At 36.9% G+C, this 22,824-nt stretch overlaps 1 protein-coding gene and 1 long non-coding RNA gene across 3 annotated transcripts in view; one reads left to right on the forward strand and one right to left on the reverse strand.

Annotated features, from left to right (window-relative positions):
- USPL1 (ubiquitin specific peptidase like 1) overlaps positions 1-10,257 on the reverse strand; it is a 29,688-nt gene extending 19,431 nt beyond the window's left edge. Inside the window, exons 1-5 of one of the 2 annotated variants that reach the window (XM_032496353.1) lie at positions 10,054-10,257; positions 8,156-9,816; positions 7,126-7,291; positions 6,483-6,611; positions 2,520-3,159 (exon numbers count right to left, since the gene is read on the reverse strand). In XM_032496353.1, coding sequence (XP_032352244.1) covers positions 2,520-3,159; positions 6,483-6,611; positions 7,126-7,224 — 868 coding nt within the window. In that variant the 5' untranslated portion in view covers positions 7,225-7,291; positions 8,156-9,816; positions 10,054-10,257. The remainder of the gene's footprint in view (positions 1-2,519; positions 3,160-6,482; positions 6,612-7,125; positions 7,292-8,155; positions 9,817-10,053) is intronic. The other variant, XM_006189607.3, reaches the window with a different exon arrangement.
- Positions 10,258-10,500: 243 nt separating this feature from the next.
- LOC116668581 overlaps positions 10,501-22,824 on the forward strand; it is a 94,730-nt gene continuing 82,406 nt past the window's right edge. The window contains exon 1 of the long non-coding RNA XR_004325747.1: positions 10,501-10,903. This is a non-coding gene — a long non-coding RNA (uncharacterized LOC116668581). The remainder of the gene's footprint in view (positions 10,904-22,824) is intronic.

Genomic DNA, 22,824 nt, shown 5'->3' on the forward strand with positions numbered 1-22,824 from the left:
ACATTAACCAGAATTTCTGTTATTTGACCACACCAAAAAAGAGAAAACTTACAATTCAAAGTAATGCCATTCAAACAAATGTAATTATAACTATATTATAAAAACTACAATTATCCTGCAAAAAATTAATGTAATATTAAAGTACAAAATTAAAATTAATTCACTATTCAAGCCAAAATTTCAATGAGATATGTTCTTCTACAACAAATAACTGTCACCTACTCAGTATTGTGGCTCCTGTAGTTACAGAAAACAGAAATAAAGAGAAGAAAAGTCAAAAGCAAAAATGCTTGTGAGAAACTGAATTTTAAAAACTGCAAAAAAAAATTAAATCTCAAAGAAACTCAAACTGGAACAAAATATTTCTTATCTAAAAAAATTACAACTTTTTAAATGTTTCTATCCAAAGGTGACTGGAACGCCCTAGAATGTTTATTTCTACATATGAAAATGGAGTTATTATGTTGGTATAACCCTTCCACAAAGTCATTCAAAAAGACTATGATTTTAACATCCCTTCTAGGGTATAATCAGCAATGGATTCAAAGGATACATGGATATTTGTCATGGTATTTACACATAAAAGAAAAAAAAAAAAGATAAATGGTAAGTAGCCTGAATGGTTAAAAATAAGGAAACAACGTACAGGTCCTGGGTTCAATCCCCACTACTTTCATTAAAACAAAACAAACAGAAAAAGACTGCATGACCAAAGTCAAGTTAAATGAAGACAAATATTCTTATACTACTGGATAGCAAGACCTAAAAAGTCATAATAAAAGGAACAGCTGCACACATATGCAGAATGTTATATGAAAAAAGTGGCATGGCAGATCAATTGAGAAGACAATGGGAGCTAGAAAAACTAGCTATGCAATGGGAAGAAATGAACCCTCATCACACACCATACACAAAAATTACCTCCAGATGAACTAAGAATTTCAATGTAAAAAGCAAAACTCAGCGGGGAGAGTATAGCTTAGTGGGAGAGTGCTTAGCATGCATGAGGTCCTGGGTACAATCCCCAGTACTTCCATTAAACAAACAAACAAATCAACCAAATTACTATCCACCCCCACCCCACCCCCACCCACCCCGGGCCAAAAGCAAAACTCTGACTTCTCAGTGAAAATATAGGTGAATGACTTTCTGATCTTGGAGAAAGGAAACAATTCTTTTTAAAGTCACAAACATTACTAGTTACAAAAGGAAAGACTAACAATTTGTATACATCAAAAGGTATCAAAAGGTAAAAACACAAGATACAAATCGGGAGACTTAGCAACCTGACATAAACATAACAAAAGGACACATAAAAACTCATACAAATCAATAAACATGACAATAAAAAAAACAGGGTAAGACACAAACAGGCACTCCACAGAAGGAACAGAGGGTCAACCTACATATGAAGAGCTGTTCCATCTCTTTAAAATCTGGGAAAGGCAAATCAAGACCACAGACCATTTTACATCATTCAAACAGCAAAAATCTCCAAGTGTGAAAATAACCAAGGGAGGATATATGTATTAGGAAGATCTCTTCTGCATTGCTAATGGGAGTATTGACTGGCACAACCACTTCGGAAAACAATAAGCCATTATCTGGTAAATCTGAACTCAGTCTATGACTTGGCAATTCCAATGCTACGGTATATCCAAGGGAAACCCTTATGCCCCAGGAGATTTGCCAAGAACAGTGACAGCAGCAGTATTTACAATAGCAAAAAACAACCCAATGACAGATGAGTGAATAAATACACTGATAAATTTACAAACTGGAAATATTATATAGCAATGAAAATCAATGAACCACAAATACAAGAGCTTCATAAATCTTTATAAAAGGGGGGGGGGAAGTCCCCAGATACTCTCTCTTATGAAGAGATAACATCCTCTTCATAAAGTTCAAAACAAACTAAATTAGGCAATATATTCCTTAGCCATACATATGTAGGAAAAACTATTAACAAAAGAAGTAATGATTAAGCACATCTCAGGATAATGATTATCTTTATGGGAGATGGAGGATAGGATGGGGAAGAACACATAGGTAGACATAAGTCATTGGAAATATTTTATCTTGGGATGGAGGTGGGTTCATGGGTATCCTATTTTATAAAAAACAAAATAAAAATATAAAATATACCCCTCATTGTGAAGAGAGATTTTTGAGGAGCTGTGGGATTATGGGTGATTTGTATTTACTTCTTTATTCTGCCTCATAGCAATTCAAAAACTTAAAATTTTACTTTGATAGACTCTATGTCACCCTGACAGCTAACTACAGCCACAGCCTTTTTATCCTTTACTCTTAATTTCTGGGAAAAAACTGCCTTTGGGGCAGTCATGATAACACAACTGGTATTATCTCAGGCTTTAAGACGCTGTCCCTGGGCTCCTTGCTCCCAGGTCTCTACATAAAACAGAGGCTACTGATGGTATCTTTTCCATACAATCAGACAAAACTCAACATTAACCTTTTGAAAAATTAAAGAGAAATAAAATGTTATTACTAACCTTTAACTCCATCCAACTGATTGGTGTCCAGCAGCTCACTGGCTTGATTGTACTTAGTGAACAACTGCCTGAACACAGATTCCTCTTCAGAGCACAGGCCAGTTACAGTGGTTTTCAGCCCTTCCAAGTGCACCAATGCTGACAGGATACAGTCTAACCAGCAGAGAGCATGTGTATTTTTCCACTGGACACATGAAGTCTGGCAAAATGAGGTACGTCTGCTCTCTGATGGCATTTCTAGTTCAGATGTGCATCCTTCATTCTGAGGGAAGGTCCCATCAGAAACATTAACTGTAGCAGAATCTTCTTCAGCAGCCATGTCAACAGTATCAGCTTCCAAAATCTCATTCTGCTCCAAGGAATCAGCCGTCCTAACTGGATTCTGTTGACCACCGTGTAGTAAACCAGGTAAGTCTGATGAGTTTCCATCATATCCTCCTCCATTATGCTGACTGTTCAAAACTTGTTCACCATTAATACCAATAGGATTTTTAGTCTTTTTGGAATTTGCTAAAAGAGGTGAATCTTTATAGTCAGTTTCCAAGATCTTCCTCTTTTGAGGCTTATTTACAGTGTGACAATCTTCCAAATCAGGAGAAATTAAGTTATTAAGTGACCTAGAGCCCAAGGGATAGATGCACTAGAAGTAAAAAACAAAATAATAAAAACTATAAAATTTCAAATAAGTTCAAGTTTTACTTCACCCTTTCTATGTCGTGAAAAATACGTACAAAATTTTAGCATTAATTTGACAAGTTTAAGAAAGTATATTACATTATTAATATAAATTTGAAGGAACCAAGGATAAACAATTATTTAATCAAAATTTGGTCCCAAAAGAATTTTTCCAGTTAATTTGAACGATCAAGGGTTTAATCTGAGACATCCTAGGATAAGCTAATGAGGAAAACATACATTTTTTGCTTTAATAAAAAATCTAATGTTGAGTGAAAAATTAAACATTCCAACATTTTATGATGAGTATTATTCTTTTGGGGACAGGTACACTGCATAGCATTAAAAACTAGAAAGGTATTTTCAAACAAAAAAAGTTGCATGGAGTGATTTCTATGTTTCTTAGTTTTGAAATTGAGTATTAATCTGAGAGCACATCAGCATATCAATTTTACATCCAAATTGGGTCTAAGAGTCAAATTGGCTGAATTTTAATGACTTCATCAAATCTCACCGTGCATCAACACAATTTCAGCCAAATATCAAAAGTGTAAACAAACCACTGGAAGAGTCATGTTTTCCCTCAGTTTGAAAACTAGAAAATATTTTACAGGACAAATGCAAGCAATCTATATACTTATGTGCCCTCATTTAAAATATGCCTCCTTCTGTACAAGTATGGTAGACTGGTACCTTGGTGGCCTCTAGTGAACTAAAGAACTGTACCTCCTGGTACGCATGCCCTCCTAGAGTTAGTCCCCAGCCACACAGCCCCAAGACTGGCTATGTGAATAGCTTTGATGGGACATTCGCAGGCAGGATGCACATGGATGCCTGATAAGCACTGGTTTACTAGGCTTGTCCTCTTGGAGCCCTCTTTCTGGAACACTCTTTATTAGTCCCAGCCATCACACTGAGAGGAGCCAATTAGCCTCATGGAGTGACCCTCATGGAAAAGAACTGAGATCCTGGCTGGCTGACTGAGTTGAGTTTCCAGATGGTATCTAGCACCCACTTTAGCCATGTGGACATTTCAGTTGTCCTAGCTAACAGTATGTAAAGTGTAAGAACTGCCCTGTCAACCCACAGAATCATGAGTGAAGCCATTAAGTTCTTCTAGTTACTACCGTTTTGAGATGGTTCATTTACAACAACTAACTGAAATGCACTAAATCCTCTCACTTAAAATATAGCATCTCCAATACAAGTGAACATTATACTCATAATACTGCACTTATGAAATTCTTTAATAGGACAAGTTCTTGACTTTTCTTACCAACTAGTTGTGCAGTCACCATCAACTAATAAACCTGACCCTCAACTTTATAGACATTATTTCCTTAATCATCACATGTCAGAAGACAGAGAACCCTTCAAAATCAATGGCAGTAATTTTGTATTCAGAGAGTTATAAAAAGGTATGTATCCAAAAAAATTGAAAGCCAAGACATCAAAGAGATACTTGAAGAGCCATATTCATTGCAGCATTATTCACAATAGCTAAGAGCCATGGAAGCAACCCAAAAGTCCACACACAAACAAATGGATAAAGAAAATGTGGTTTATATTTATGATTGAATATTATTCGGCCTTAAAAAAGGAAATCCTGTCATATGGTACAATATGGATAAACCTTGAGGACATTATGCTAAGTAAAATCACAAGAATAAAAATACCGTATGATTACACTTATATGGAGTACCTAGAGTAGTCAAATTTATAGAGACAAACTGGAATGGTAGTTGCTAGGGCTAGGGGAAGAAGTTGTTATTCAAGAGGAACAGAATTTCATTTTTGCAAGATGAAAAAGTTCTAGAGATGTGTTGTACAACGTGAATATAACAAAGAATCCTGAACTGTATACTTAAAAAGTTAAGACAGCAAATTTTATGTTGTTTTTTTTATTAGAAAATTTAAATATTTTTTTCAAAAAGCAAAAAAATTTTTAAGAAATCATTACCATGCTCAAGCAGAGTCAAGATCATGGCGTGCACGCCTACCAGCACCCCTAATTAATTAAAAACAATAAACCACAAAGGGCCCTGGGGCTGCAAAATTTAGTGGCCTGGATGGTTTCCCCCTAAACTGTTTGCAAATGTCTTTAGTGACTTTTGTTTACATAATCCGTGCTCCCAACATAGTGCCAATCTAAAATATAACTTGTCCTTGCCCTGATTTTTCCTTTTTATAAATGAATGCTTTTGGATTTTTAACCCTTCTTATCTGACTTTGGTTTCTACTTTATTTGCAATAGACATGTATCATTTTTATAACTAAAATGAAAGCTTTTAGCCTGTCCAAAAAAAAAAAGTCATAAAATGATATACAGAGCACTAATTTTTTACTCTAGCCCAACCATCTAAGAGCATTTAATACCTTACACTGAAAAAAACTAATGCTGTCTGACTTTTGGTGAACAGTTTAAATAAACATATTCCTGCTTTCATTCCTACAGAACAGGAATAAAGAAAACACACCACATTATATTTGGATAATTATCTGCAAGGGATGTGCAAAGACAAATTATAAAAATAATTTACATTCACTTTACAAATGAAGAAAACCAAGAAAAGTATTTTCTTGGATAATGTTAACATTAATGATTAAAAGCCTTTCATTATAAATTTCATGTGTTTTTTTTAAAGACTACATAATTAAATAAAAATTCCAATAAAGGACTAAATAATGGAATACTCAAAAAAAGGAAAAAAAGTTACAATTCCCTAAACCTGCTGCATTTGTTTTCTTATTCATAACAGGGGAATATCTACTTTGCAAAGTTTTGAAAATTAAACATGTCTGTAACACTTTTGTAAGTTGCCAAGTACAGTAAAATGTAGAGTAGTATGCAATTTAACAAGCTCCTACGTAAAAGTTGTACCAGAAGGTATAAATTACTATAATTCTAAAAGATTTACCTTAAGTAAATAATATTTAGAGATTAGTAACTTTTCCTGTAAGTTTCAAATCTAATAAAGCAACCAGATGAGAGTAACTACTACATACCAACAGCTAAAAGGATCCAACAAAGTTTAAAAAAATTCTCGAAATATATTTTCTCCTCTCACAAGTCTAATGATAATAAAAACATTTTCATGCAATAACTCAGGAAATCAGGTGGAAAAAAAAACAGAAAATATTTAAAATTGCATACCAGACAGATCTAGAGACTCTCATTACCTACATATTAAAAACATAGTCTAAAAAACACAAATGAGTACAAATTTAAATATTTAAGAAAAAGGCAAAAGGCTAAAACTTCAGTACCATCTAAGATTAATACTTTACCTGCAGATCCTCACACAAAAAGATAGATTCTTGAAAACTAATTCGGTACGTCTTTAGGGCTTTTAACTTTCCCTTCACCCTACAAGCAGGGCAATACCCATCTGACGGGACTTTAGCTGAATCATAATTCTAAAAAAGAAATAAAGTATATTAAAATATAGACATTCCTAGATTGTACCTAGTTACAAAAAGTTAAATGGAAAAGTAACCAGAAAAAAATACACAATTTTCACCTAGAAGTATCCTGGCAAGATAGCTTAAAGATGGCAAATAAAAGAAATGCATACAGGCTTTAAGTATAGCTATTGCTCCAAAAATATATATATTCTAGTTTCAAATATTAAATTAAGTATTAAGAACAGCATCAGTTTTATTTGCAAGAAAAAAAGTAATGTCAACTGCCAGGGAAAAATTATGTTCAATATATTCAAATAGTAAACCATAAGGTCTATGTTTTATTTCTACTCTCACGTATCAATAAAACATAGAGAGGTAAACACAAAATAATCTTTCGCCATTACTGTAAGATTTCCGTGGAAGACACAATTTTTTAGAAACTGGTAAAATTAAAACTGAATTTAAGTCTCAAAAATAGAAGGGAACAAACCAACTTTGCACTGAGGCAAAAAATAAGTTCACTAACTTTTCCCAAATACCCCACCATGTGGAGTGAAGATATCCCTATATCAGTCCCTGGTCCAATCACTGGCAAACCATTTCCAATCTTCGGGGAATCCATCATTCCGAGTCACTGGCTAATTTATTTCACTTGAAACATGTCAATATCACTAAGGATTTTTCAATGAACCCTGGAAAAAAGAAAAGTCAATAGACAATTAAATAAAAATCCTATTTACTTTGAAAAAAAGTTGTACTATTTTATGAGATGTGTATATATTAAGTATATTTTGACAACCATATATGCTAGGTTAAGCATATTATGAATTGTAATCTTGCAGTGAAAACAAAATACCTAAATTTATTTGCATATCTAGCAAATTCGTGGGAAAAGGGCATAGACTGGCAATAGGACCAGTCTTCATAGCAAACTCATTTGTAAGCAACTTGCCAACAAAATACTACTTTATAAAGTAAATAATCTGTAACTGAACAAAAACACAAACACAATCAGATTACAAATTATACATGTAACAAGCACATTTTGAGTGTAGTCCCATGAAGGAGAATCACATTCAGTAAAGTCAAAATTATGAGACTGAAGTTCAGCGTAAAGGAAAAGTAACTGTTAACAGCAGTTTAGATATGGATTTAAAATAACAAGGACACTAAATAAAAGAGACCTTTAAGCAGAGTAAATCACCACTTCGCAGGAATGCTGTGAAACAACTTCAAGCAAAAGTCTTTCCCACATCAATTAATCCATGATGCTACGACAACCACCTCCTAGGAAACTGGGCCTCAGAGATTCACTTTAGAAACTAGTGATGCGATTGTTTCAGCTGTATAAACTTTACATACCTTTCAAACCAATAGATAATTTCAGAAATAAAAATGCTTTTTTAGAAAAGTATCAGTGAACCTCAATTTGCTATTCCCAAAGAAATATCCATAAGCAGGGTTTCTCCATCATAGCATCATAGACATTTTGGATCCGATAATTCTTGTTCCGAGGGCTGTCCTGTGTGTTGAGGCCCTTTAGCAGCATCACTGACCTCTATGTGCTGGATGCCAAGGCACCCACCCCTCAGTTGTGACTATGTCTCTAGACGTTTCCAAATGTCCACATCCCTCCACCTTACTCCCCAGGAGGCAAAATTGTCCCAATGAGAACCGCTGTCAAAAGAGTAAAAACAAGTTTGGTGCTAACTTTCTTTTTTAAGCTCCTCACAGACAACACCAATTTGTTATCTCTGGCTGGTTCTATTTAAAATCTACTTATAAAGGAGACCTATATAGAAAAAGTCAAACTTCTATGGTGCCAGAGTGGCTAAAAGTATGAGCTTTAGGTTCAGAATTTATTTGTAAAATTGGTTTGTCCTAAAAATTAAATGCGATAATAAATGTAAAATGCTTAGCACCTGACATGCAGTAAATTTTAACTACTATTTGGTGCTAATTTTATACTTTTTGCAGACAATACTCAGCACATCTTGTATCATTCTGCAGTATTCTCAAAAGAAAATTTGGTAAGCTAAGTATTATGAATAAATTGTTTTTGATTAAAATTTCCATCTGCCTGATGGCTTAAGAAAACTTTTCCGGCTGGTTCTCTCCCTCTCTCTCTAAACTACAATAGTAAAACATGAGGATCCTTCAAACCTGCTCTCCTGATCCCACCAAAAACAGGTACGTTGGTGGTTGAAATCCTTAATATGTAGAACCCCCCAAAAGAAAATTCGCTTAATAAAATACCAGAAGTGGGCTATTCAGGTCTTCTAAATACAATTTACTTTGTCCCATGTAGAAATCCCTAAGGTGATTCTTACAACTTAATTTGTCCTTAAATGACTGCCTTCATTGCCCTCCCTTCAAAAATTACCTGCTCCTCCTGCTTGTATCTCGCCTAGATTTTGGCACCTCCGGCCTTCGAACACACATGCCAGACAATCTGAGTGGTTCTCTACGCTTTTACTTCTCTCTCTCTTACTTAGTGAAAGTTATCAAATTCTACGGACAGTTTTTTTGGAAGTGTGTCAAATCCCCACCTCTTTCCATTCCATCCCCACTCTATCACTGCCAAAATGAGGCTTCTACAAAACAAGCCTGAGTCTGTTGCTGCTCAGCTTAAAATCGTCAATTGATTCCAATCTGATTACAGGAAAGTCCAAATATCTCAGTATGACCTGAGGTACTGCTATGACCTAAAACTCATTGCAGTGTGAGCCCACTGGCTTTCAGTCTAAGCCTTCTCTCCTCCACTTCACACCCGGCACTTTTTTTTTCTGACGCCCCCTCCCTTTTCATTACTTTTGTGGGCCACTGATGCTCCAAATGCCCAAATGTGAACTACTAGCCCAGTATGGACCCAGTTACAGCACAATGAAAGCGTAAAGTTGGCCCTGGGAATAGCGAAAGAAGCAATTAAGCTTAAATCACAGTCCCGTGTGCAAAATGGGGAAACCCAGAGAATCAGCTGTTCCAAGAGAGGCCTTATACCCCATTTGAGCTTTCCCTCCAAGACGAAGTGGGCTGTCAAAGGCGAGGTCACAACAGACTTGAAACCGAGGAATGGGGTCGGCTTTCGGCGCCCAACCCTGACTGGTACCCAATCCAGCTGTCCTGAATCACAGACCAACAGACGTCAATTTCAAAACCCGACCTTGGAAACCTGAGGAGACGCAGGGTTCCGTTAACTCTCCCCATTTCCACGCTCCTTGGGATAAGGAGGGAAAAAAAAACACTCTGGTTTCTCTTCAGCATTTACCTCTTTGAGTCCAAACGATATCTTATACCTTAATCACCAAGCCTTCCCACCTGAACCTAGTTCCACCCTTTTTCCCCTCCCATCCTAGCCCATCCTTTCAGAGCAGACTACCCCATAAGTCACCCCAACTCTGTCCCTTTTCCCTATTTCGGGTGCTGAAAGACACTACTAGGTCTTCTCCCTTACCTGCCGCGGGCCCTCCCTTTCCTCGCACCGGGTCGCTCCGAACTCCCGTTCCGGCTTGAGCTCCACACCAGAGTGCAACGTTCAACTCACGTTCCCCTCAGCCTACTCCTCCCCCACCGGCCCCTCAGCTAGGAAAGCAGCTTCCGGTTTCAGTCCGCGGCTACAGAGTTCCCCTTCCGGCTCCGCGCGGAGGCTGAAAGGATGTCAGCACCTCGGGGAAGGCGAAAACGGATGCACTTCCGGCGGACCGCCGCAGAGAGGCGGGGCTGTCCGGCCGGCTGCCGCAGTCGCAGTTTCAGCTGCGGCGACGACTAGGGGCGGGGCCGGTGGCTGCAGGACCCGCCGTCTGTGAGTGGCTGGGTTTGGGGAGGCGACGTTTCTGGAAGCTGCTGGAAAGCGCTCGAGTGGCGGAGGTGACGCCGGCGGCCAGGGGGTGGGGCGTGAATAAAACTAGTGCGCGGCCGGCAGCGGAGGGATTACGCTGTGGAAAGAGTGGCGCGAGCCCGGGTCGGAGGGCGACGCGTCCCTGAGTGACTTGGGTGGGTGGGTGGGTGGGTGGGCGTGCGAGGAGGGTCGGGCTCCCAAGCCCGCCGAGGTGCGAGGGAAGCTCTTAGCCGGCGCCTCCCTGTAGTGCCGAGGTCTCCGTGACGGCGGGCCGCGCAAGGCCCCGAAAGCCCGCTCTCCTAAACCCTCGGTGAGAGCCGAGCTGCCACAGAGCGTGTTCACAAAGGGTCACCACACACGGAGCTGCCCCTCCCCGTCTCCCTAAACCCCATCTGCGAGGCCAGGGGCTTTTCCACCAGGATTCTGGGTGTTTCTCCTCCTTCCCTCCCTCCCAGATCTTCTAACGGTAAGGGGAGTAGCCAGAGCACAGGGACTTTGCTCTCCAGGACCCGTTCTTACTAGTCAGCAGCCGAGGGGTCCCTGCTGCGCTAATTTCAGTTGCCCTGCCTTGTTTTAACTTCAGAGCAAGGGGGAATTCTCCTGTAGTTTGTAAGTTTAAGGCTCTGCTTTCGTAGGAAGGTCATGTGTTTTAAGGGACATCGTGACCGCGGGTGCTATTTCTGAGTCTGCATTCTGAATCTTGGGGGCAGCATATTACAGAAGTCCTTCGCTCGGTTGGTTCTGTGTCTTAAAATAATAATATGTAATTTCTGACCATTTCTTTACAGAATAACCACCGTTGGCATTTTGGACTGGGTTTTTTTTTTTTAAGTAGTTTCCAACTAAATTATTATATTCTGGAATAATGCTGATAATTTTGTTAGGGTGGTGTAGAGGAAGTAAGTCCCGTATACGGAGAAATTCTTCACTGAAAATGATGTTAGTTTTCAGTACTTCTGAATGCAAATAGCCAAGAAATGCAACAAGGAGTTTGTTGTTTTTCTCCAAACTGTGAAATAGGCTGGTTAGTCTTTGTTTAGCTTTGTTGTTGTGCTAGATTACTAATGTGCTGGTATATTTGTTGTGAGCTCTAGCTCTTTAGGTTTTTTTTTTTCCTTATTTTAATGAATTATGATGAAAATATGAGAATGTAGTATTTCGTCATCAAATAGTAGCCCAAACTCAGAAGGTTTTTCTTTTTCACCATTGCTGTTTTCATTTTTGGAATGGAATATACTTTTTTGTAATAAACACTTGCTGAATGTTAACCTCATATGTTGAACAAAATCACTGATTCTTTAAAAATGTAGCTAAAATTTTAAGATTGAAAAATCAGTATCGCCAAACTGAATGACATCAAACATCGTTGTCTGCAAAGTTAATTTATAGTCTTGGTGCAAATTTGCTTTTTTTGCTAGGAAAATATGATGTGAAAATAACAGAAACAAAATGGAGGTGGGGCTTGGGGTGTGGAAAGCAAAGTGGATTTTAGTGTGTGTTATGTTTAGATTCCAGAGCTTTTCCCCTTATAAAAAGTAGGAAAAGGCGTGTAAGACTTTATAGTATTAAAGGAAGGGTCCTAATACAGAGCAATCAATCAGGAGAGGTTGACTAGAAAATTCCCCTTTCGTTTATTTTTAGAGTAATGATCCTAAGTTGGGAAAATTGTATACATTTCTGCTTACCCCTCACCAATATGTTTAGAATGCCTTTCTGTGAACATTGGTCCCCCCAAAAGTGCAGTTGCCCTCCAGTAGGATTCAAGCTTATTGCTTCCATTACCTTTGCTAGCAATTTGGGACAGGAGTTTTATTTACCTATTTTCATTTAAAAACTAACGTGATTAATCAAATAGAGCTTTTTAAAAAAATTAAATTAATAACTACTGAGCAGCTACAGTAGGAATACAGTGTTGTTCAATTAGGATTTTTTCTTCCTCTTTCCGCAATGTCAAGTTTTGCCCCCCATGCTAGATTGGATTCCTTAGTGACAGAACAGATCTGCCCAAACATGGGGTATAAAAGCTGCCTGCTATAATTGCTTGTTCTGGTCTCATCAAAAAGATGAGAGCAGAAGTGACTAACCATATTTTCTACAGCACCTTTGTGAGTACAGTCTATAATCTTGTATCTAATTTCAACATTCAGAAGACTTTGAAAACCAAAAACTTTTTAAGCCTGGGGACAAAATGCATTTGGTAGTAAGATATGGCCTGAACTAATGAGAAGTCATGTATCGTATTTATTTATACCATATGTTTTGCTGAAGAAATATTAATATGTTTGATTATGGGATACTGTCCTTGGCCACTGGTGTGTGAGGTATACATAATGGTTTGCGTACTTTGTAACATTTTAAAATTCCTAGAAATGTGAACCTATATTAATATTTTTGGCAGTATACTTGTGCTGGACATTCACATATTTAAAAAAATAACTTAAGACATTTTAGTTCTTGCCCTCAATGAATTCAGTTGAGTTAGAAGGATAAGAAAAAGTACATTTATCATACTGTAATATGTGCAGTCATAGAGATATGCACAGCCTATTTGTAAGTATAGCCATATAGTGACCACACAAGACGTGAGTAGTCCGAGGGTTTGAGGTTATTTCGTTAATTTAGACTCCAAAATTTAGACAGAACATGACAACTCACTATGTAGCCTAAACTTAACTTGGCACAAAATGAGAAGACAAAATGATAAAGAAGAGTCCTAGGACTGATGTTGGAATTTCTGATTTCTAATCCTAACTCTTCTGCCATGCGACCTTACACACATCACCAAATTTTGAAGGCCTCAGTTTACAGATCTCACAGATACAGTGAGAAGTTTGGGATAGATGGAGCTTTTAAGGAAGGTCCCTGATAGTTCTAACATTCTACCTGCTGGTATTTACCCTGAGAGATAATGCCTACTTTTTAGAAATGTTTTCCATTAAGAATGTGATCCTGTTTCATTGCAAACTATTTTCTTGCTGATCTTAATGTGTTTTCTTTTGGGTTAGGTAATACATTCACATGGTTTGAAATTCAAAAGGTAAAGAAAGAATACACAGTGAAAAGTCTTCCTTCCACACCTGTCCCTCAGCCACCCAGTTCCTTACCTAGGAAACAGCCAGTGCTAACAATTTCCTGTATAATTTTTCCCCTAAAAATGTATGCATATACAAGCAAATAAGTATGTATATATATTTTATTTCTTTTTTTGCATAAACAGTACATATTGTGCATAGTTTATGTACCTTATTTTTTCATTTATCTTAAAAGTTCTGTGTGTCATTATGTATAGTGTTTCCTTATACTTTTTATGGTTGCATAATATTCCATCATATAATGTATCATTTCATCAGTCCTCTCTTTTTAGACATTTAGGTTTTTGTCTGATCTTATTAAGAGCATTATGTAATGAGTAACTTTATACATCATTTTCCACATATGTGAATATAACTATGCCCTAAACAGTGATACAGCTCTATTGGGATAGGGACATCATTCATAAAATGTTATTTAGTAACTAATTATGTAAAAAATTGATAAATCTGGGTGTATTGATTAATCTCAAAAGTATATTTCTAGGGTTCCATCAACTTTGACTTAGTGTTCCCTGTGGCAGTATAATATGGTGGTATAATAGACTCAATGTCCTATTTGGTTCTAAAGTAAACATGAGATAAATTGCATCACTTGAATCACCATTTCTTCATTTGAGCTTCTTGCGCCCTAGATAAAACAAGTGGATTATGTGTAAGAAACTTGCCCTAAACAAACAAACAACAACAAAAAATACATATATTTTAAACACTAAAGTCATACAGCTGAGTAAGATTTTCAGTGAGAGGCATGTAAAAGCTGAGCCTGTTTGATGTAACAACAGATGTGTGCTTTCCAGATCATGCTCACTCCAAGGCATATGCTTCTTGAGTGCTATTTAAGTTGATATTTTCTTTTAAATTTTTTTGCTAAGCTCATATAGCTGAATTTGTGTAAATTGCAACATTTATATATTCCCCCTTTATCAATGAGAAGATTAAGCCTAAAAGAAGTAAACAATTTACTCAAATTTACATAACAAAGTGGCAGATCTGGGACTAGAACCCACATCCTCTAATTTCTAATCCAGGACTCTTTCCAGTATGTGATTTGCTCCTAATTTAGCATGTACTCCAGTAGATCTGAGATTGCCCAGTGATTAGGGTCTGTTTTAGGTACCTTTACTCTGCGTAGGCTCTAGAGCAACGTAGAGTTCCGAAAGCAGCAGTGGATTTTTCTGATGACAAAATAACATTCTATAAGTAATTGTTGAAGTAATCACATAGCATGTTGATTAGCAATCAGGAGGGCTCCAAATCAAAAAATTAAAGCTGATACAGAGAAACACTCTTTCCTAATTGGGACAGAGTTGTCACTTTGAGATGAATTTATCAGTCAAAAGGACTAAAAGGAAATTAGGATTATTTGGAAAGAATCTTACATTCCCCGTAGTTAATGCCATCATTTAATTTAGCTAGGAAAATCTAAACCATCAGAAAAGGAGAAATGGTGATAGAAACAATAGCAAAAGAACTGAAAAATAAAAGATTGAGAAATGTGCTATAACTGTATGCCCCTGAAACTGGCTTTGCAGCACATGACCCCCACGCACATCTTTAGGGCCTTTACTATACTGACTGTTGTTTTGTATAACCGAGTCTTACCCTTGGTTTCAGCTTAAATTTCACTTGTCAAGCTGTCTACCCTACCTGAGCAGCTCTTTACCCTCCACCCCAACTCTAATATTTTATTATCACTTGCTGTTTGTTTTCTTCATAGCATATATGTATTTCTTACTGTCCATCTTCCTACTGGGTGTGAGCTTTGTGAGGGCAAGGACTACATATATTTTGTTTCCTGTTTATGTGTATAATATATATATTATATATATATAAATGATGTATAAAGAGCCTCAGTTTTTCCACATATGTATATATAGCATGGTACATAGTACATATTTGCTGATGAGTGAATGATCTTGGTGGTTCCCAATTTATGTGGCTGACCAAACCTACTCTTAAAATGGTATGTTTTCAACAGCATGTTTCCCCATGTTCTTTGTTAGTTCACTGTTGGTTTGGAAAATGTACATGTAATATATGTGCTTCTCTTACTGAGAATAATATTAACTTAACTCGTCAACAAGCTTTTATTGAATGTGCAAGGAACTGTGCCAAATGCTGGGTGAATACAAAGGTGAATAATGCATTGTCTTTATCCCTAAAGAGAAGCAGAAACATCTGTAAACAAATAGCTTTCATACAAGGTAAAATGAAATAAATGCTAAGTAGAGTTGTACAAGTAATGTAGTGTAGCAGCAATGAAGAAAAAGTAGTTAATTTTAATTATAGGAAGGGCCTCAAGGAGTTGAATTTTGATTTTGTTCTCAAAAATAGAAAAATTGAACTGAAGTCCCTATGCATGAAGAATAAAGATGAAAAGAATAAAGATGAATAAATGTGCAGTTTCACTTTTAAAAAGTACTTAAAGTAGTAATATAGGCAATAAAGAAGTCTTTTAAAACATTGTCATAAAGCAGTCTTTAAAAATTTCAGTTATAAATAAAATTACTCTGACCTTAACATTACACTTCTAAATTGAGGCTAACCATAAAATTAATTTGACTATTTTGAATAGGTTGGTGCTTTCCAACTAGTTGCTGAGTCATCGGTTCACTCTAACAGTTGGGTCCTGACTGCTAATGGCAGTTAGTAATTATTTAGTAAACTAATCAATTGAGACAAAACCGTAATGATTAAAAAGTTATTTTTGAGTGGTTTTTAAGCCATCAGTGGTCCTTAATATATGGTTCTCTGGCTGCATCACAAATTAAAATGAGGTTTATTTTGTAATGATCTAATATGATTTATTTTTATAGTTTGCTTTTGCTTTCCTACTTTTGTATGTTTATCTGATCCAATATAGACCTTCACCTTCACCACTTATTTAAAAAAAAAAAAAAAAGGACGCCTAGCCTTTAGATTCACAGCCCTGATTTCAGCTTGGCCATCTATTAATTACAGTTCTACCACTTCCCAATTTTGTTACTTTTGACAAAATATTTTACCTCCCAGAGGCTCAATTTCATCTTTAAATTGAAAATATCTACTAATCCCTTTCTGTCATTTAACTAGTTTTGTGGCCTCAGGCAAATTATTTAATCTGAGTCTCAGTTTTTCCACATATAAATTGAAATTGTCTTAAATAATGTGATATGTAAAGTGTCTGGTAGTTAATAAGCCCTCAGCAAATGTTGGTTCCTCCTCATCCTCTGCCACCTCATCTAAACCCTGCATGTCCTTCAAAGTTTGCTTCAAGTTCTGTTTGCTATAATCTTTCCTTTGCTAGCTCATTACATTCTCCTTTCTTCCAAAGTCATTGCACTCACCATGTGTGTCTTGGGTTCTTAGATGTGGATTAACATTGTATTGAGAACTTACTAAAAATTCAATTGCTTGGGTCCCATTTTATGGGTTTGGCATGGAGGATCAGGGTATCTGTGTTTTTACCTTTCTCCTTCAGATTTTCTGATTCTTACAGATGATCATAATTTCTTAACTGTTTGGTAATAATTATATGCTTCTTGTAGTCTGTATTTGTTAGGTAATTCTTATATTATTATGTAACCATTCAGGTGTTTTAGTTTATATCCCAAAAGACTGTAAACTCCACAAGGGCACAAAATACCCAAATAGTAGTTTGTACTTAGTCTTGAGGTTGATAAGTTGCCCTTTTTTTTTGCCCCCTCTGTTGAAGTTTGGATCCAGTTAAGAAATAAGACGCAGAAGCCAGATAGATGAACATTCAGATGTAATTTTAATTACCGAAAAAGTTGTGTGGAAAATGTGGCTGAGATTTGCAGCAACAGTGAGCTTCCTAGGGTTGCACTCCAGACTTAGGCAGATTTAAACCTCCAGTTTCCCATCTACAAGAATAAAGCTTGTCCCATTGCATTTACTGTGTGACAGAGAGCAGACCAGAACAGATGACTCTGTTTTGAGTCAGACAAATCCCAGATGGAAAGGAGGGAAGAAGTAGCTGAGCCTCAGAATTCCTTCTCAGACTTGTTATCAGACCAGTTACTCCCTCCAATCCTAGGGAGGAGTCAGTGAGACTTCCCCTAGAGGGAAGTCAGCCATGAGTATTACCTGAAGGAAGCTTCATGTGGAATATGAGAGAGCTTTTCTGCCCTCAGTGGTACTCAGTAGGTATTAGTGAACTTTTTTTTTTACTACCTTACATTGCCTCAACATGCTGTGATTTTTTAATACCTAAATGAGAGGTTATAAAGTTACAATTTCAACCAGTTAAATTGGTATATATTATTGTTAGTTATCTTTTGCTTTGTAAGAAATTTCCCTGAAACAACTTAAAAGACAAACATTTATTATTTCACACAGTCTCTGATGGTCATGAAACTGGGAGTGGTTTAGCTTGGTGGTTCCAATTCAAGGTCTCATGTGGTTGCAGTCATCTGGAGGCTGCTTGAGTGTCCTTACAACATGGCAGCAGGCTTTCCCCCAGAGTAAGTGATCTGAGAGAGAGGCAGAAACTGCAATGTCTTTTATAATCTAGCCTCAGAAGTGACATACCATCACTCTGTTGCACAGACCCACTTTGATATAATGTGGGAGGGACCTACACAGGCTGTGAATACCAGGAGGCAGGGCCCATTGGAGCTCATCTTAGAAGTAGCTACCACAGTAATACATAACATGTTAGTTTGATTTTGTTACCTCACATTGCTTCATATGAGAGCAAGTAATTAAATAATGTTTACTATCTTGTTTAAATTATTAAAGTATTAATGGTAGTTCTGTGAAATAATCATATTTTGGTATATATTACTGTATAATTTCCTAGCTGGAGAATAAATTGAGAGGATTTTTTCCTGCTGGTTGGTCCCTCCTTCCTGTCTAGCTCTTTGTCTAAATCAAAAGTTTGCATAATATGATCATGGTCTTCCAGATAGCCTGTGGAAGTTCAAGTGATCTACAGGCCAACTTACTACAAGGTGGCAGTAGCTATAATTTTGATTTTTGTATGAATTAATCACTTCTGGTCTCATGGGAGGTGCTTTATAAAGTCTGATTCCCAGCTTCTGATTTATTCAAGTGAGAGGTTTTTTTTTTTTTGGTGGTAATCAGGATGAGGTGGACTAGATGACAAGGGAAGGTCGTTTACCTCAGTGAAATAGTCCATAGGCCCAAAGGAGTTGAAAACCATCACTCTAAGCCTCAGTGGTTTGATTCCAGTTCTAATGCCAAAGCAGTAAAGAAGCCTAAGTAAGTGAAATAAGATTGTTAAAAATTATTAACCATTTTATTTTACTCATTTGATCATAGTTTAGATTTCATATTATATACTAAATAATTTCAGGTTTTGTAAGATAAAAATAATGTAAGTTAGAACTTGAAACGTTCATTGAATTAAAGAGTATAAAATTCATTTGTATAAAAAATTATATTTTTAATGCTTTCCAACACTATGGAAAAGAAAATAATTTGAAGATTATGGCAGAAAATGTTGTAAGGTAAATCAACAGTGCCTAAAGTGCCTTGCAATTCTAGCTGTAAACATTTTTGGCTAAATTTGCATTTTAAGTTGCTTAAAGAATGTTCATTAAGTTGTTTAAAGAATTTATACATGAATGACCAGTTATAGAAGCCCAAATATGAGTGTAATCAAATTTTTCATCTTTATTTAAGTTGTTTACTACATGGACAGAGGAGCATACAGAACATACCAGCACCAGCCTAGTAAACTCATCTGGCTGTTACAATTTCCAGTCATGTAGGCATATTTGACAGCAGCTTTCACCCTCAAGTATTAGGAGGCACTATTTTGCTAATCAGGAAAGAAATTTCAGAGAATTCATTTTACTTTCCAAGTGTAATCTGTCATGATTAATCAATAAAATGATGTTCGGTTTGGGTACTGATTAGCTTTAAGATTAGATCTCTCGTGAATTCTTATAGTAAATGAGAGATGGTAGTGTATTTTTTTGAATATAGGGTATGTAAGCCTTGAAATTTGCTCAGTTGAATCTTCAGAGCTAATAGGTGGCGGTTAAATGAAAAAAATCTTGGAGTAAATTGAGAATTTTCTGAAAATGAAAGACTATGTGGAGAGATATAGGAAAGTTGGGAAATGTTAATTTTAGAATATTATGCCAGGAATAGTGAATATATTTACTGCCCTTCAAAAACTTCCCTTCCAGGATTAAAGAACAAGTTAAATCACGTAACAGAGAATCAGTCCAATCCATTCTGTAAGACAGGTCTTTTCAAAAAGTCATTGAGAGAGACCAAAGAAACCTGATAACCAAGTGCAATGCATAGACTTGGATTAAATCCAGATTTGAAGAAAAATGCTGTAAAATACATTGGAGGAATTTGAGTATGCCCAGCTATAGAATATATTTGGGAATATATTTTTAATTTTCCTGGGTGCGTTAATGGTTATTATGTTTATGTAGGAGAAAGGCCTTTTTTTGGAGGTATATCTGACATAATTTAGAGGTGAAGTTATCTTCAATATTCAGGAATGTGTGTGTGTGTATATACATATATACAGGAAAACTAATATGATAGTATTAAATTTTGAATCTCTATGGTGGATGGAAGGGGATTTGACATATTATAAACTTTTTTGTATGTATGCATATGTAAAATAAGAAGTTGAGGGGAGGGTATAACTCAGTGGTGGAGCGCGTGCTTAGCATGCACGAAGTCCTGAGTTCAATCCCAAGGACCTCCATTAAAATAAATAAATAATTTACCTACCTAAATTACTTACTCCCCCCCCCAAAAAAAATTTTTTTAATAAATTAAGTTAAAAAAAATTGGGAGAAAAAAATTCCCTGCAGATAGTGTTGTTTCTTAGCTTTACAAAAGTCTCAAGAGAGTGGATCATTTTTTATAGCTACTGTCTCTACCTTCCTGTAGTATTAACTCTTTTGAATTCAGGCCAGTCAGATTTTCATTCCTACCTCCCCACCAAAACTGTTCCTTTCCACGTCAGTGTTGGCATCTGTGTTGCCAGATCTGGAGGTCAGTTCTTAAGTCCTCATTTTCCTTTTGACATCTGAGCAGAATTTGACAGAGTTGATCATTTTTCTCCTCCTCCTACTTCAAGTCTTCTCCTTCATCTTCTTAGTATCTTTTGCTAGTTCCTTCTCCTCTTTAAACAGTGGAATGCCTCAGAGCTCAGATCTCTTCTCAGTTTGCATTTGCTCTCTAAATAATAGTATCCTGTCCTGCAGCTTTACAAGCTATACAGATGCTAAGAGTCCCAAGTTTATTTCTCCAGCCCCAGCCTTGCCCCTGAACTTTAGACTCATATATCCATTTGCCTACCTGATTTATGCATTTGATGCCAAGTAGATAGATGTTTCATGTTTAGTATATCCAAAACTGAATGCTTGAGTCCAATCAGTTCTGCTCATCCCCAAATAAAAGAAAGCACTTGTTCCCTACCTGTTACACCCACATCTTTCCCTCTCAGTATGAGGCACTTCATTCTTCTAATTGTTGGTGTCATCTTTGATTCCTTTTTCCCTTGCATATACAATTAATCCCTCAGTAAATATGGTCAGCTCTACTTTTAAAATGTATTTAGAATCTAAGCACTTCACCTTTCCCCACTACCATCTTAAACCAAGCCACCATTCTATCACAGATTATAACAGTTTCTCAACCTCAGCACTGTTGACATTTGGGACCAGTAATTCTTTTTGAGGGGAGTGGGCTGTCCTGTTCTTGTAGAAGTTCAGCAGCATCCCCAGCCTCCACCCACTACTTGCAAGTAGTAATCACTTCTCCCACAGTTTTGACAAACAAAAATGTCAGGAGACGTTGCTAACATTTCCCCTGGAAGCAAAATTGCTTCCAGTTGAGGACTGCTGGATTATAGCAGTAGCCTCCTATTCCCCTGCTTCCTTTCTTGACTCCCTACAGTTTGTTCTCCATCTAGCAACCAGTGTATCATGTAAAAACATAGATCAGATCATGCCATTTCTTTGCTCAACACATTCCAGTGGCTTCCCATTTCATTAGGGTCGAATCTGTAAGTGCCTACAGATCCCTTTTCTACAAACACACCACACACCAGTTGAAGAGCAACTTTTTTCCTGTGCAGATTGAAAAGGACACCCCTTCTACTAAATGGTTGCAGCCCCTTACCCTGTTTTATTTTTCTTTACTGCATCATTTATCACCACCTTATTTGTTTTGTTTGTTGGATGAATGGTAAGATGAAAAGTGCAACTGTATACAAGATGTACATTTTTAATAATATATACAATTGTAATAAGGTACCAAGATAAATGCTAAAATTTCAAGAAAGGCTTAGACCTAACAGAGCCCCAGAGATTCTTGGTTTCCCAGAAGAAATGATGCCTAAGTAGGACTTAGACTGGCAATGTAGGAGGAGACAAAGGTATTAACGGTCAAGGGAGAAGAGGAAGAATGGAGCAAATGAACTGACTCCAGGATATGTCTATGAGGAGATTATTCCATCAGGTGGTTGCATCTTGGTCTCAGGAGTGACATCTGGACTATAGATAGAGATTTGGTAATAATGAAATAGGCAGAAGTGAGAGAATGTTTACATGTCAGAATTGGAAGGAAAGCCTTAAAAATTTGTCTGATAAACTAAAGAAACTCCCTAATCACATACCCCAGAGAAAACTAGGGGGGAAAAAAACACAGATGAGCATAAGTGCTGATGTGTTTCTCTAAGACCAGGGAAACCCCACAAGATGGGGTCATTTGGTCATCTGCACCTTAGAACTCTCCCTTACTTTTGTCTGGTTTAAGCTAAATAAGTGTTCCTCCTTAGGGCTGCCTGACGTGTTGATTACATCAGATAGTAGAGCCTGCTGGCTATGACTAGTCACGTAGGTCTCAGGTTATTTTAACTTTTATGCATTAGGAAAATCAAACTCGGAAATCTCAAGGGGAGAAAACTTTTAAGTACAGGTTATGAAGTCGTCTTTTTATCTCATTCTTATACTTCTAATTAGGGATTGTAAATTAACATATTTTTTGTCTAACTGCAATAGTCATCTGTTGTACAACAAACCACTCCAAAACTCTGGCTTTAAAAAATGATTTATTATTTCTGCTAATTCTGTAGGTGACTGTAAATTTCTTCTGCTGGTCTCACCTGGGTTCACACATGTAGCTGCAGTGAGTTGGCAGCTGGCCTGGGACCAAAGGGTCTAAGATGTGTCTGAGACCACGGTGCTGCATGCGAGCTGGGCCTCTCTCTGTCTCCAAGCCGCCTCTCCTCATTCATAGTCTCCCTCAGGCTTTTTAACAAGGCAGCCAAAGTGTCCCGAGAGGGCTAGAGCAA

Source organism: Camelus ferus, chromosome 14, assembly GCF_009834535.1.
Source record: "Camelus ferus isolate YT-003-E chromosome 14, BCGSAC_Cfer_1.0, whole genome shotgun sequence".
Classification (NCBI taxonomy): Eukaryota; Metazoa; Chordata; class Mammalia; order Artiodactyla; family Camelidae; genus Camelus; species Camelus ferus.